At 49.8% G+C, this 12,085-nt stretch overlaps 1 protein-coding gene across 2 annotated transcripts in view; it reads left to right on the top strand.

The window, feature by feature from the left end:
• Nucleotides 1-12,085, top strand: part of myo10l3 (myosin X, like 3) — a 69,893-nt gene that overhangs the window by 41,415 nt on the left and 16,393 nt on the right. For both annotated transcript variants that reach the window (XM_028992339.1, XM_028992341.1), the window contains exons 10-21: nt 740-869; nt 1,322-1,440; nt 3,558-3,704; nt 4,077-4,177; nt 4,725-4,791; nt 4,880-4,972; nt 5,223-5,291; nt 6,760-6,842; nt 6,989-7,097; nt 7,746-7,826; nt 8,860-8,984; nt 9,087-9,201. In XM_028992339.1, the coding sequence (XP_028848172.1) occupies nt 740-869; nt 1,322-1,440; nt 3,558-3,704; nt 4,077-4,177; nt 4,725-4,791; nt 4,880-4,972; nt 5,223-5,291; nt 6,760-6,842; nt 6,989-7,097; nt 7,746-7,826; nt 8,860-8,984; nt 9,087-9,201 (1,239 nt within the window). The remainder of the gene's footprint in view (nt 1-739; nt 870-1,321; nt 1,441-3,557; nt 3,705-4,076; nt 4,178-4,724; nt 4,792-4,879; nt 4,973-5,222; nt 5,292-6,759; nt 6,843-6,988; nt 7,098-7,745; nt 7,827-8,859; nt 8,985-9,086; nt 9,202-12,085) is intronic.

The raw sequence follows: 12,085 nt of genomic DNA, 5'->3' as shown, positions 1-12,085 counted from the left end.
AGAGATCATGAGCAGGAACATTAGCCTGGAGTCCAGCGGCGATTTATTTTTTCCCACTTTCATTGTGACATAATGATCTTATTATTGGGGCAGTGGTAGCCTAGCGGTTAAGGAAGTGGCCCCGTAATCAGAAGGTTGCCACTGAGGTGCCACTGAGCAAAGCACCGTCCCCACACACTGCTCCCCGGGCGCCTGTCATGGTGCCCACTGCTCACTCAGGGTGATGGGTTAAATGCAGAGGAACATTTCACTGTCTGCACCGTGTGCTGTGTATCACTTCACTCACTTCACATTATGAATTAAATGAGCTAAAATATAATATTATGAATAATAAAATATTATGAATAAAATGAGCTTTTTGTGGAAGCAGCTCGCCCCGCCCCATTCAGCCCAGCAGCAGCAGTAAGCAGGCATACCGAGACGCCACAACCGAGTACCGAGACGCATATATGGGCGTGATAGAACTTAGGGAACACATTGGTGCAAATTATCAGTCTATAACCAATCGCCGATGCCCTTCAAGCCGCCCCACTCATGATGCCACCCTGAATAACCGGCCATATCGAAAACCACAGCTGCCTGAGTCAGGTGTGCTAGTGTAACAGGCTGTGATGGCGCGGCGGCGACTGTCCACCAGGGGGGGGTAAAGTTAAACACAGGTTTAATCATTATGTAATGAGAGTGTGTGTGTGTTTCGTCATAATTGTACAGTGTCACGATGTCTAATGTGTGTTTACAGGAGGCCCTGCAGGTGATGGCGTTCTCCGAGGAGGAGATCCGTGACGTGTTCAAGCTGCTCTCGGCCGTGCTGCAGATGGGGAACATTGAGTTCATGACGGCTGGAGGAGCCCAGATCACCACCAAAGGAGGTACAGAAGACGGGGGAAAAATAAACCCCGGCGGCCTTTGTCTCGATAGCCATCGACTCACTGGCTTCTGAATTGTGGCTTTACCCAGAATCCACTGCGTTCACCGTGACAGCGAGCGTGCTCAGGCACGTGGCAGGATTCCGTGAACCTCTCGACCCAGACAGCTTTAGGCTGACGAGGGCACAGAATGTTCTGTAGTCGTAAAAGTTTGGTTTACTTTGGAGCGAAACCGGTGGAACGAATCCAGATAATTGAGGTGGGAGGGAAGGGAGCGTTAGTCACCGCGCCTGTCGACTGTCCCACAAGTGGATGGTCACCTTTAGATGACATCTGCTGTCAATACGTTCCGTCTCATTTACACTAACAGCGTTGACCTGAAGATGTACGCTTTTACGGTGGACCTGGGAAGAAAATGAAACGGTGTGATAATCTGATTTCTCTCTCTGTGTCAGTGGTGTGTAACGTCAGTGATCTCCTGGGCCTGGACTCATTCCAGCTGTCGGAGGTTCTGACGCAGCGCTCCATGATCCTCCGCGGCGAGGAGATCTGCTCCCCCCTCACGGTGGAGCAGGTACGACCCGGCCTGTCCCGACATGCTGCACGCACACACACACACACACACACACACACACACACACACTGACATATCAGCATTTACCAGACGCCCTTATCCAGAGCGACTTACAATCAGTAGTTACAGGGACAGCCCCCCCCTGGAGACACTCAGGGTTAAGTGTCCTGCTCAGGGACACGATGGTACTAAGTGGGGTTCGAACCTGGGTCTTCTGGTTTACCCACTAGGCCACTACCGCCCTTTGGGCCTGAACATGCCACACATGCCCAGTTCAGGCAGGCGTGTGCTTGCGTGACTCCCTGTCATTTCCGGCTCTTTGTCTCCGGCCGGCAGCTCGTGCCTTCATAAATCAGGCAGATAGTGATCTGCAGGCAGAAAGGGCAACAATGGAGGTGGGAGCTGAGGTGCAGCGACCCCTGCTCACCACCGGGGGCAACCTAGCACACACTCACGCACGCACACACACACGCACACACACACAAACACGCTCCTAGATATTTCTGGACCCGGAGTCAGACGTTGGAAATTGTTAACTGATTTAATAGTGCATCAACACTCCCCCCAATCTTCAGCTCATTTGTATTTATTATTGCAGTTAATATGAATTCACAGATTCAAGGTAACAAAGTGGTGCTCAAATGTTTAAGTGTTCTATAATGTATAATTCTAATGAACTTAAGATCACGAGTTACAGTAGTTTTGCAATTTTAATCCCATTAAGGTGTAAATTGTATTCTGAATGATAAATGCAAGATGGGTTTCTTAGTTGTCGTTTTATTAGTGGAAACGTCTTGGCGTCTTCGATCCTGTCACTGGCGCGACCTCGGCCCACAATAGGTCACAAATCATGGGGGCGAAGAACGCGGAGCGCGTCCCTGCACAAGAAACCTTTTCATGGTTAAAACAATGAGCGCCCCGTTCACAGAGTTCATTATTGTCCCCGTCCCGCACTCTCCTCTGGTCACAGGCTGGCCTTCTGAGAACGTGGGTTCCTACGGCCCTCCCACGCCAACATGTGCACAGAACGCACAGTCACTCCCCGTTCTGCTCGTGCATTTACATTATGACGTTACATTTTCTCATTTACAGAAGGGGACAAGACCTCGTTATGCTTTTTCATTTTTTTTTTTCTTTGAAGTGATTGTCATTGTGAGACCCTGCAGCGCAGCGCACTGTGACACGGTGACATGTGTCCTCTGTATTTAACCATCACCCTTGGTGAGCAGTGGGCAGCCATGACAGGCGCCCGGGGAGCAGCGTGTGGGGACGGTACCTTCATCAAGGGGACCTCAGTGGGACCTTGGTGGTTTGGGATTCGATTACGGGGCCGCTTCTAGTGCGCATAGGTTTTGCCATTTACATTTCTGGCATTTATGACACGTCCCTATCCAGAGCGCCCTACAGGGACAGTCCCCCTGGAGACACTCACGGTTAAGTGTCCCGCTCAGGGAACCTTTGGGGGCTTCTGGTTCAGAGGCGAGTGTCTTACCCGCTAACTGACCTTCACTAACATCACGTGAACGCCACGTCCTTTGACTAGTTTACGCCACATGTGCGTCGTGGATTGTGGGTCCTTCTTCTAAATATAAACATGCGCAGGAAGGAAAACACGGGCATTTTATAAATCAGGTAAAAATGACAGAATGTGGACGGGACACGGCCGGAAAAACGGAACTTCGCATCCTGCTCCGGCGGGCCGGCAGCGCTCAGTGACGGCGTGGGGCGGGGCTCGGCCGGCCGTGTGCGGCGTGAGTCACCGGCTTTGTGTCGGCGGCCATTATGGTCTCAGGGATCGTTTTACACCGCCGGTGGCGAGGGAGTGAATAGGGACGCTGGGTATTACCGGCACTGAGGAAAGAGAAACCCACTCAACCGCAGGGACTAATCAGGAGGCGGACCAGCCCAAAGTTCAGTCTCCTGTTACTTAACACCTGAATTAAAACGTGATCCTGTCTTTTTGTCCAATTTTTTTTGCAAAGGACATCCATCCATCCATCCATCCATCCATCTATTCAGCTTCTCACCCTGTAAAGTTCTGTGTTCCGTGCTCAGGGCGGGGTCGTAATGGAATTCGGTTTAGAACACTGTCACAGACGCCCTCTGCCCTCCTGCAGGCCGTCGACTCCCGGGACTCGGTCGCCATGGCGCTTTACTCTCAGTGCTTCTCCTGGATCATCACCAGGATCAACCAGAAGATCAAAGGAAAGGACAACTTCAAGTCCGTCAGCATCCTGGACATTTTTGGCTTTGAGAACTTTGAGGTGAGGACCATGCACGGAACCTGTAGCTGCAATAAAGCATCATCCATTTAAAAAAAGGGATTTGAAGGTGATGGTTTTTGTCATTGTGATACACAGCAAGCAAACTCTGCATTTAACCATCAGCCTTGGTGAGCAGTGGGCATCCGTGAAAGGTGCCACTGGGGCACCGTCCCCACACGCTGCTCCCGGGGTGACACCGTGACGCCGTGTCTTGAAGTGTTTCATCGCGTCACTTTCACTTTCAAATTATACAGGTTGCTATGGATACATACACTCAGTATGGCTCAGTATGTGCCTATATGGCAACATACCTGGAGAAAAGGTGAACAATCCCGAGGGGTCTTGGTTCATGCGTGTGTGTCTTCGCTGTAGGTGAACCGATTTGAGCAGTTCAACATCAACTATGCCAACGAGAAGCTGCAGGAGTATTTCAACAAGCACATCTTCTCACTGGAGCAGCTGGAGTACAACAGGTGCGTGTGTGTGTGTGAGAGAGAGAGAGAGAGAAGCTGGGCGTCAGAAAGGGGGAGGAGTCTACAGGCAATAAAGACACACACAGATGTGTGTTTCTCCATAGCGGGATCAGTCTGTCCACTCACACACCAGTGCATCACATGAACAAACACACACAATATTTTAAAGTGAGGTGATTGTAACATGTGATACACAGCAGCACAGCACACAGTGCACACAGTGAAATTTGTCCTCTGCATTTAACCCATCACCCTGAGTGAACAGTTGGCACCATGACAGGCGCCCGGGGAGCAGTGTGTGGGGACGGTGCTTTGCTCAGTGGCACCTCAGTGGCACCTTGGCAGATCGGGATTCGAACCAGCAACCTTCTGATTACGGGGCCGCTTCCTTAACCGCTAGGCCACTACTGCCTATATACTGCCATTCATATGTGTGTTATTATGTCATAGTGTGTGTGTGTGTGGGGGGGGTCGCTGAGGTATTTATCTGCATGAGGGAGAATGTGTGTGTTGTGTGTGTGTTGCTCATCCCTTACTGGTCCCACAGGGAGGGGATCCACTGGGAGGCCATCGATTGGATGGATAACGCTGAATGTCTGGACCTCGTTGAGAAGGTAACTGATCATAGATTAATTTTTTAAGCAGCTCGTCGGAGCAAAGCGGCCTAACCATCTGCTTGTGTGTGTGTGTGTGTCCCGGCAGAAACTGGGCATGCTGGCTCTTATCAATGAGGAGAGTCGTTTCCCCAAAGGCACAGATTACACCCTGCTGGAGAAACTGCACAGCAGACATGCGGTGAGTCCAAACACACACACACACACACTCCAGAAAACTGTCAGTTGACCAACAGTGAACACGAGTCCCTGGACAGGACACTCCCGGGGGATAAGGGCGTCTGTAAATGTGTCTTTTCATAGTTTCCATTCAACTGTGTTGAAATAAGGGTTGAAAGAAAGGCCCCTGAATGAGTGGAGTACTGTATGACATCATGAAGGCGGGGTTCAGGTGTGTGTGGTGATGCTGACTCCGCCTCCCATCTCCGCAGGCCAACCCCTATTACGTGAAACCCAGAGTGGCAGATCACCAGTTTGGCATTAAACACTATGCAGGAGAGGTAATTACACACACACACACACACACACACACACAGACACACACACACCGAGGCAGCCTTCCAGAGCAATAATTTACCTCGCTAGACATGTGTAATTGCTCTACTGACAGACTGTTGTGCAATATTTACACACACACCCACACTCAAATCCCCTCACACACACTCATAAAGTAACGCACACAGGTATACACGCTCTAGGGGTGTGTCGACGGATCGTTTGTCATTTTGGGGTCCTGTGAGACAGTGCCTGGGGTCACAGGCTGCAGGCTGGGTGAATCTCCGACCCTCTGAGATTCGGACAGAGCGGGAATTAAGACCGCGTGGCATAATTACATATGACGACTTCCTCCTCTCGCGCACACAAACACACACACACAATACAGAATGGACAGATCCTCTCACACACACCTTCACACTGACACCCCACCAGACAACCTGCACCCACACGCACCGCCGCGATTTGGCGTCTTCTTACATTCCACCCCCGCTCTGCCTCTCTTTTCCTCCTCCCCTCAGTCAGGAGTGTGTGTGTGTGTGTGTGTGTGTGTGTGTGTGTGTGTGTGTCTCAATGCTCCCTCTGTAATCAGAAAGAAAGGCGGCCCTGAGAGAAGTGCTGCTTAAACAGAATCGCTAATTAAATGCTAACTTGATTTTCCCACTTTTCCCCCCGGCTTCCCATGCCTGGGTCAGCAGCGGAGAGCGATTTAAAACGCTTCTTTCACCATTACATGATCATATACATTAATAAGATAAAATGATCATTGATCATCTTTTTATGATGTGTGACATTATTTCATTAAAAGGAATCGCACTTGATGCAATGTTGCACTAAAAGTTACATTTTAATAATTTGCTTTTTATCGCTACACTAATCGCTGTTATTATTCATTTATTGTCTAATTTAGCAGCATAGACCAGCGTGGAGACTCTGAGTTACTTTGTCATGAAAAGGTTTATGGGCATGGGACACACACACACACACACACACACACAGAGTCTTCTTTACAGAACCAGTAATTAAAGTGGCCTCTGATTTGTTGGGACCGTTGGCCAATAAGATGCAATATTTTAGGTGAGAGCACAAATACACCTGAAACATAAGACCCTTTTTTTGCCACAAACACAATGGTGTGTGTGTGTGTGTACATTATTTTTACACATGTTCTTATGTTGGTTACACTCACACCCCAAACACACCCCACACAGGAGGACACACACACGCACACACACACAGTGGAGGAATGCCAGAGTGTTCATCCCTCAACAGTGTAATGCTGAACAGGTGATGGAATTACCAAGGACACGGTGTTTACGCACACACACACACACACACACACACTTTTGGAACAATGCCGGCGCTCAGGATTACTGTCGTCCTCTTCACCCTCGCACACATTACTCACACTCCCATCATACAACACACACGCGCCCATGAACCGCGTTGTTAATGCGAGTGTGTGTCTCTCAGGTGCTGTATGATGTCAGGGGGATTCTGGAGAAGAACAGAGACACGTTCAGGGACGACATTCTCAACATGATGAAGGACAGCAGGTACACACACACACACACACAAATCTTTGTGAGGACCGACTTAAATAACTGCTTAATTGGGACTAATAAAAACACACACACACACACTGCTGGGGGGGTTTGAGAATTAGCTATAATTGTGCTTTTTGTGTGTGTGTTACCCTCAGGCTGGACTTCATCTACGACCTGTTTGAGCGAGTGGGCAGCAGGAACGGAGAGGATACGCTGAAGATGGGCACCGCCCGCCGAAAACCCACCGTCAGCTCACAGTTCAGAGTACGACACACACACACACACACGCACACACACATTTGATGATTGTCAGGCGGCAGGACTGGCGGGTGGCCCGGGAGTTCAGCTCTTAATGCGTGCAGGCGGGGGGGTCGTGTGTCCCCTTATTACAGCCCCCGTACTGGAGACACCCAGTCTGAGACACACAAACACACACACACACACCCCGCCTGCTCACTGAGGGGGAACAAACGCCGCTTGAAAAGTTGGCAGCGGAGATGCCCTCCTCACACACTGCTCGGCCTGTAGCGCTCCGCTCTCGCGCGGAGTAAAGGTCATAGGTCACAGGTCGCACGCAGCCCGTCCCGTCCCCGCCGCTGAACGCATGCAGAGAGGAGAAGGAACGGAAATGGCGTCTCCGACCGCGTTCCTCCAAATATTCCCCACTTATTACATTCTGACGGTTAAAAGGTCACGTGACCAGCTGCCGCTGAATGAGGTTTCATCACAGGACGTGTCCTCGGTATTTAACCGTCACCCATGGAGCAGTGTGTGGGGACGGTGGTCCTCAAGGGGACCCCGGTGGCACCTTGGCGGTTCGGGGGTTCGATAACGGGGGCCGGTTACTTACCCGCTAGGCCACCGCTTGCCCAGCTGCGTGTGGAGGGTGACTGGTGTTTGTGTTCTGGTCAGGACTCTCTCCACGCGCTGATGGCCACGCTCAGCGCCTCCAACCCCTTTTTCATCCGATGCATCAAGCCCAACATGGACAAGGTGAGGAACGTCATCTGTACTTCTCCATTCACTAATTTACATTTACAGCATTTACCAGACGGCCTTATCCAGAGCGACTTACAGTCAGTAGTTACAGGGACAGTCCCCCCCTGGAGACACTCAGGGACACAATGGTAGTAAGTGGGGTTTGAATCTGGGTCTTCTGGTTCATAGCTGAGTGTGTTACCCACTAGGCTACTAGCACCCTGTGACGTTGAATACATTCAAAAGGCGACCTTAGAACTTCGCTCCATGTGTTTTTTTCGATAGTCAGAGTGTGTGTGAGTGTTGGGTTCATTTTCATGTAGACGAACATTCAGCTTCCACTCTATGAGTTTCTTTCTCTCTCTATCTGTCACACACACTCACACACACACACACACACACACAACACACACACCACCCGCCAGCACATTCCTCGAGCCAGTGCCCAGTTGCTCAGAGTTCAGAGGTCTTGGCTTTACACTGCAGCTGTGGTGGGCGAATGAGAGCGCCAGAGGAAGAAGTGGGAGGAGCTGGGGCCTTTTCAAAATGGCGGTGAAGATACAGAGAACACCGCTGCTCTGTGGAGGCTGTGGGGATATATCAAAAATTTATCTGATGCCAATCAGATTGTCTTTTTCCTTCATGGCGGCTCTGCACACTTTTCTCATCGTCACGAACAGCTTCATGAGACATGATCATTAATAAGAGTGACGGAAAAGACTCTGTCTTGGCCCCTACGTGGTGGAATGGGCTTCCCCTCGAGGTCAGAATGTCCTCAGACCGTCCTCATTAGAGAATACTTAGACTAACTTGCAACTTTCATATAGCCTGACTTATGATTTTGGGTCCTAGTGAAGTGATCACTTCATTGATGGTGTTGTAAGTCGCTCTGGATCGGGGCGGCGGCCAAATGCCGTAAATGGAAATGGCAGGAAGTTCTCAACACCGTTGCCGTTATTCATCGCCCCAGATTTTCACGGACTGTCCCTTTAATGGGGGGGGGTCAAAGTTCATTCTGTGTCAGTGATGCGGTGCGTCTTGCCTGTAGACCCCCAACAAGTTTGACCCGGAAGTGGTCCTCAACCAGCTGCGCTACTCGGGCATGCTGGAGACAGTGAAGATCCGCCGGGCTGGGTTCCCCGTCCGCAGAACGTTCCAGGACTTTTACAGTCGGTGAGACACACGCACTCTCACACACTTACATACACATGCTGAATTGTTACAGGTATGCTTATGTGGGATTTCTGTGTGTGTGTGTGTGTGTGTGTGTGTTAGGTATAAGATGTTGCTGATGAACAAGACGGCGGCGTGTGATGACAGAAAATCGTGTGCTGAGCTGCTGAGGGCATGTGACTCTGCAGGAAAAGAGTGGCAGCTGGGCAAGACCAAGGTATGAATACACACACACACACACACACCGTAAAAAAGCACACAAGTACCAACCACACACAAACACGCAGGTGACATACACACACATTCCATATCTAGAATACACAAATACACACAGCAAGCCAAAAGGTGACAAGAGTGTAACCCTACCTACTGATGTCTGTGTGTGTGTGTGTGTGTGTGTGTGTATGTGTGTGTTTGAAAGAGAGAGAGAATTTGACTCTCACAACTTTTTTCAAGGCTGGACGTCTCGTCTGTCAGTGTTTTGTTTTCCATGTTAAACCCACATACACTGTTTGTGAGCTAGAAAGTGTGTGTGTGTGTGTGTGTGTGTGTGAGCGAGTCTGGATGGCTGGCGCTGTGGTTTGGACGCTGAATGCCCATCAGCGTGGGGGTGGGGTTCTGTGGCGTCCACAGCGCTGCCTGACTGGAAAGATGAGCTCTGTTACACTCCCCTCTGGCTGCCAGTATCACTCAGCTCTGTGTGTGTGTGTGTGTGTGTGTGTGTGTGTGTGTGTGTGTGTGTGTGTGTGTGTGTTACACATCTACAATGCATCCGTTGTATTTTTATCACTCCACAAAAATGTAAACATAAAGAATTTCGTATGCAGTGATGACAATACACACTTCCAGCTCCGCCCACGTCACATCGGCCTCTCTGCGGTTGTGCAGGAATGGTGAGATGGTTAATTATTCGCAGGTCCGGTCAGGGAGGCAGCTCCGCCGGTCACGTATTAGCAGCGAGGACGAGACGGAGACTCGGACAAGAACTGTCCCCGTCATCCGAGGGTCTCCACTGTTCGTCTGGTCCCGCCTCCTCTGTGTAGTTGGAGTGCGGTGCTCCTGCTTTTTGGTGGTGGCGGTCACTTGGTTGCTGACTTATGAACACAGCAGCGGGTCACCGTGTGAACTGTGGGCAGAAAACACACACACACACACAAGCAGTGTGGACAGTGACAGGAAAGGGTCGAAAACACAAGATGGAAGCCACTGAGCATGAGCACACACACAGACACACACACACACACACTCTGCACTGAAGGGAGTCATGCCTACTTAATTGTTTGGCTGTAAAATGGGCCCATTGTTCAGTGTGAGGGTCAGGGCCAGTCACACACACAACAGGTCAGCTGTGCACACACACACACACACACACACAAACAGTGTCGTTCTCAATCTGGCCAATCGACCTCCTTTAACTCGGAGTAAATAAAGGCAGACCGATGTCGGTCTAATGCCGCGCGCTCAAATTTTTACTTATTTCCACACGCGAGGTGAGTGTGCAACGTGCGAGTTGCACACCGGCTTCACGTACCTGCTCACTGCGCCTCCGTGGACGAAGGTGGGCCTGAACTGCGGTCCCACAGCTTTTCAGCTAAAACCTTTTCTAACCGTATTTTGCAAATTGGAGCCTTTAAACGAAGTTAAACGTTTAACTCGCGTCTCCAGTGTGTCTGGACTCATTTACAGTGTGTGTGTGTGTGTGTGTGTGAGGCTTGCATTTCCTTTGTTGAAATAATCTGTGAGTAATTATATCCCTGCTGATTGTGCGAATGTGGTGAGCCGTGCCTGTGGAGTTGTGTGGGATGTGGGGAAGGAAACTTCCTCTTTGTGTGTCTGTCTGTGTGTGTGTGTGTGTGTGCGTGCTTTACAGCTGTGTGTCACTGATTACGGGAACATCTGGGCCCTCGGCACCGGGAACTCTAACAATGGGACATGGTGGGGGGACAAGGGACGCGCCACACACACTGAGGGGTGGACGGGCGGTGTGGCGAGATGTGGGACAACATATCTTGGAAGGCGAATAGCAATCTGTTTATTCACACATTATCTGAGAAGGCACACAAAGGACACGAGGCAGGTGAGCACAAGCAGAACCAGCCCAACATGGCGTGGGGGGTCTTTTTTGAAACAGCTACGGCTGTAGTCCTGGTTAAGGAGCTCTTTCTGCACGTTTTAGGTGGAGTAGTTAGAAAGTGATATTGGTGTATGAGTTGACGAGGGTTAATATGGCACATTTACAGGAAGTGACCTGGCAAGAGTTGTTAGTGTAGGAGTGGCGATGGTGATATGTTTAAAGAGATTTCTGACAGTGCAGGAGTACTTTAGTAACAGTTAATAGGATATGGTAAAGTAGGAGTGGTTAAGTAATGTTTAATTACAGGTTTGTTCAAACTGTAAAAAATGTGGTTGCTGGTTAACTGGGTTAGCTGAACGTTCATCAGTGATGTCATTGCAGCACAGCACACAGTACCACAACGAATGTGTCCTCTGTATTTAACCATCACCCTGAGTGAGCAGTGGGCAGCCATGACAGGCGCCCGGGGAGCAGTGTGTGGGGGCGGTGCTTTGCTCAGTGGCACCTTGGTGGCTGGGGATTCGAACCAGCAACCTTCTGCTTATGAGGCCACTTCCTTAAACACTAGGCCACCACTGCTCCAGTTACTGTAGAAGTTGTTGAGTAGAGGTTAATGAGAGCTGGTACTGAGTAGCAGTTAGTTGAATTGTAATAAGGTATTGAGTAGAGGTTAATGAGTTTTTACTGAAGTGATTGGGTAGAGGAGTGGGAGTGGTTGAGTAGAGCTTAATAAGAGGTTACTGAGCGATAAGGTAGAGCTGTTACTCTAGGAGTGGTTTAGTAGATCTAAGCAGTTACTGAAGGTTACTGAACTGTTACTGTAGCACTGGTAACACTTAATATGTTGTTACTGAAGAGATTGAGTAGAACTGTTACTGTAGTAGTGGTTGAGTAGAGGTTAACATGTTGTTACTGAAGAGATTGAGTAGAGATGTTACCATAGTAGTGGTTGAGTAGAGGTTAACATGTTGTTACTGAAGAGATTGAGTAGAGATGTTACCGTAGTAGTGGTTGAGTAGAGGTTATC

The sequence above is a fragment of the Denticeps clupeoides genome, chromosome 9, assembly GCF_900700375.1.
Source record: "Denticeps clupeoides chromosome 9, fDenClu1.1, whole genome shotgun sequence".
Lineage (NCBI taxonomy): Eukaryota > Metazoa > Chordata > Actinopteri > Clupeiformes > Denticipitidae > Denticeps > Denticeps clupeoides.
This window is presented reverse-complemented; position numbering and strand designations above follow the sequence as displayed.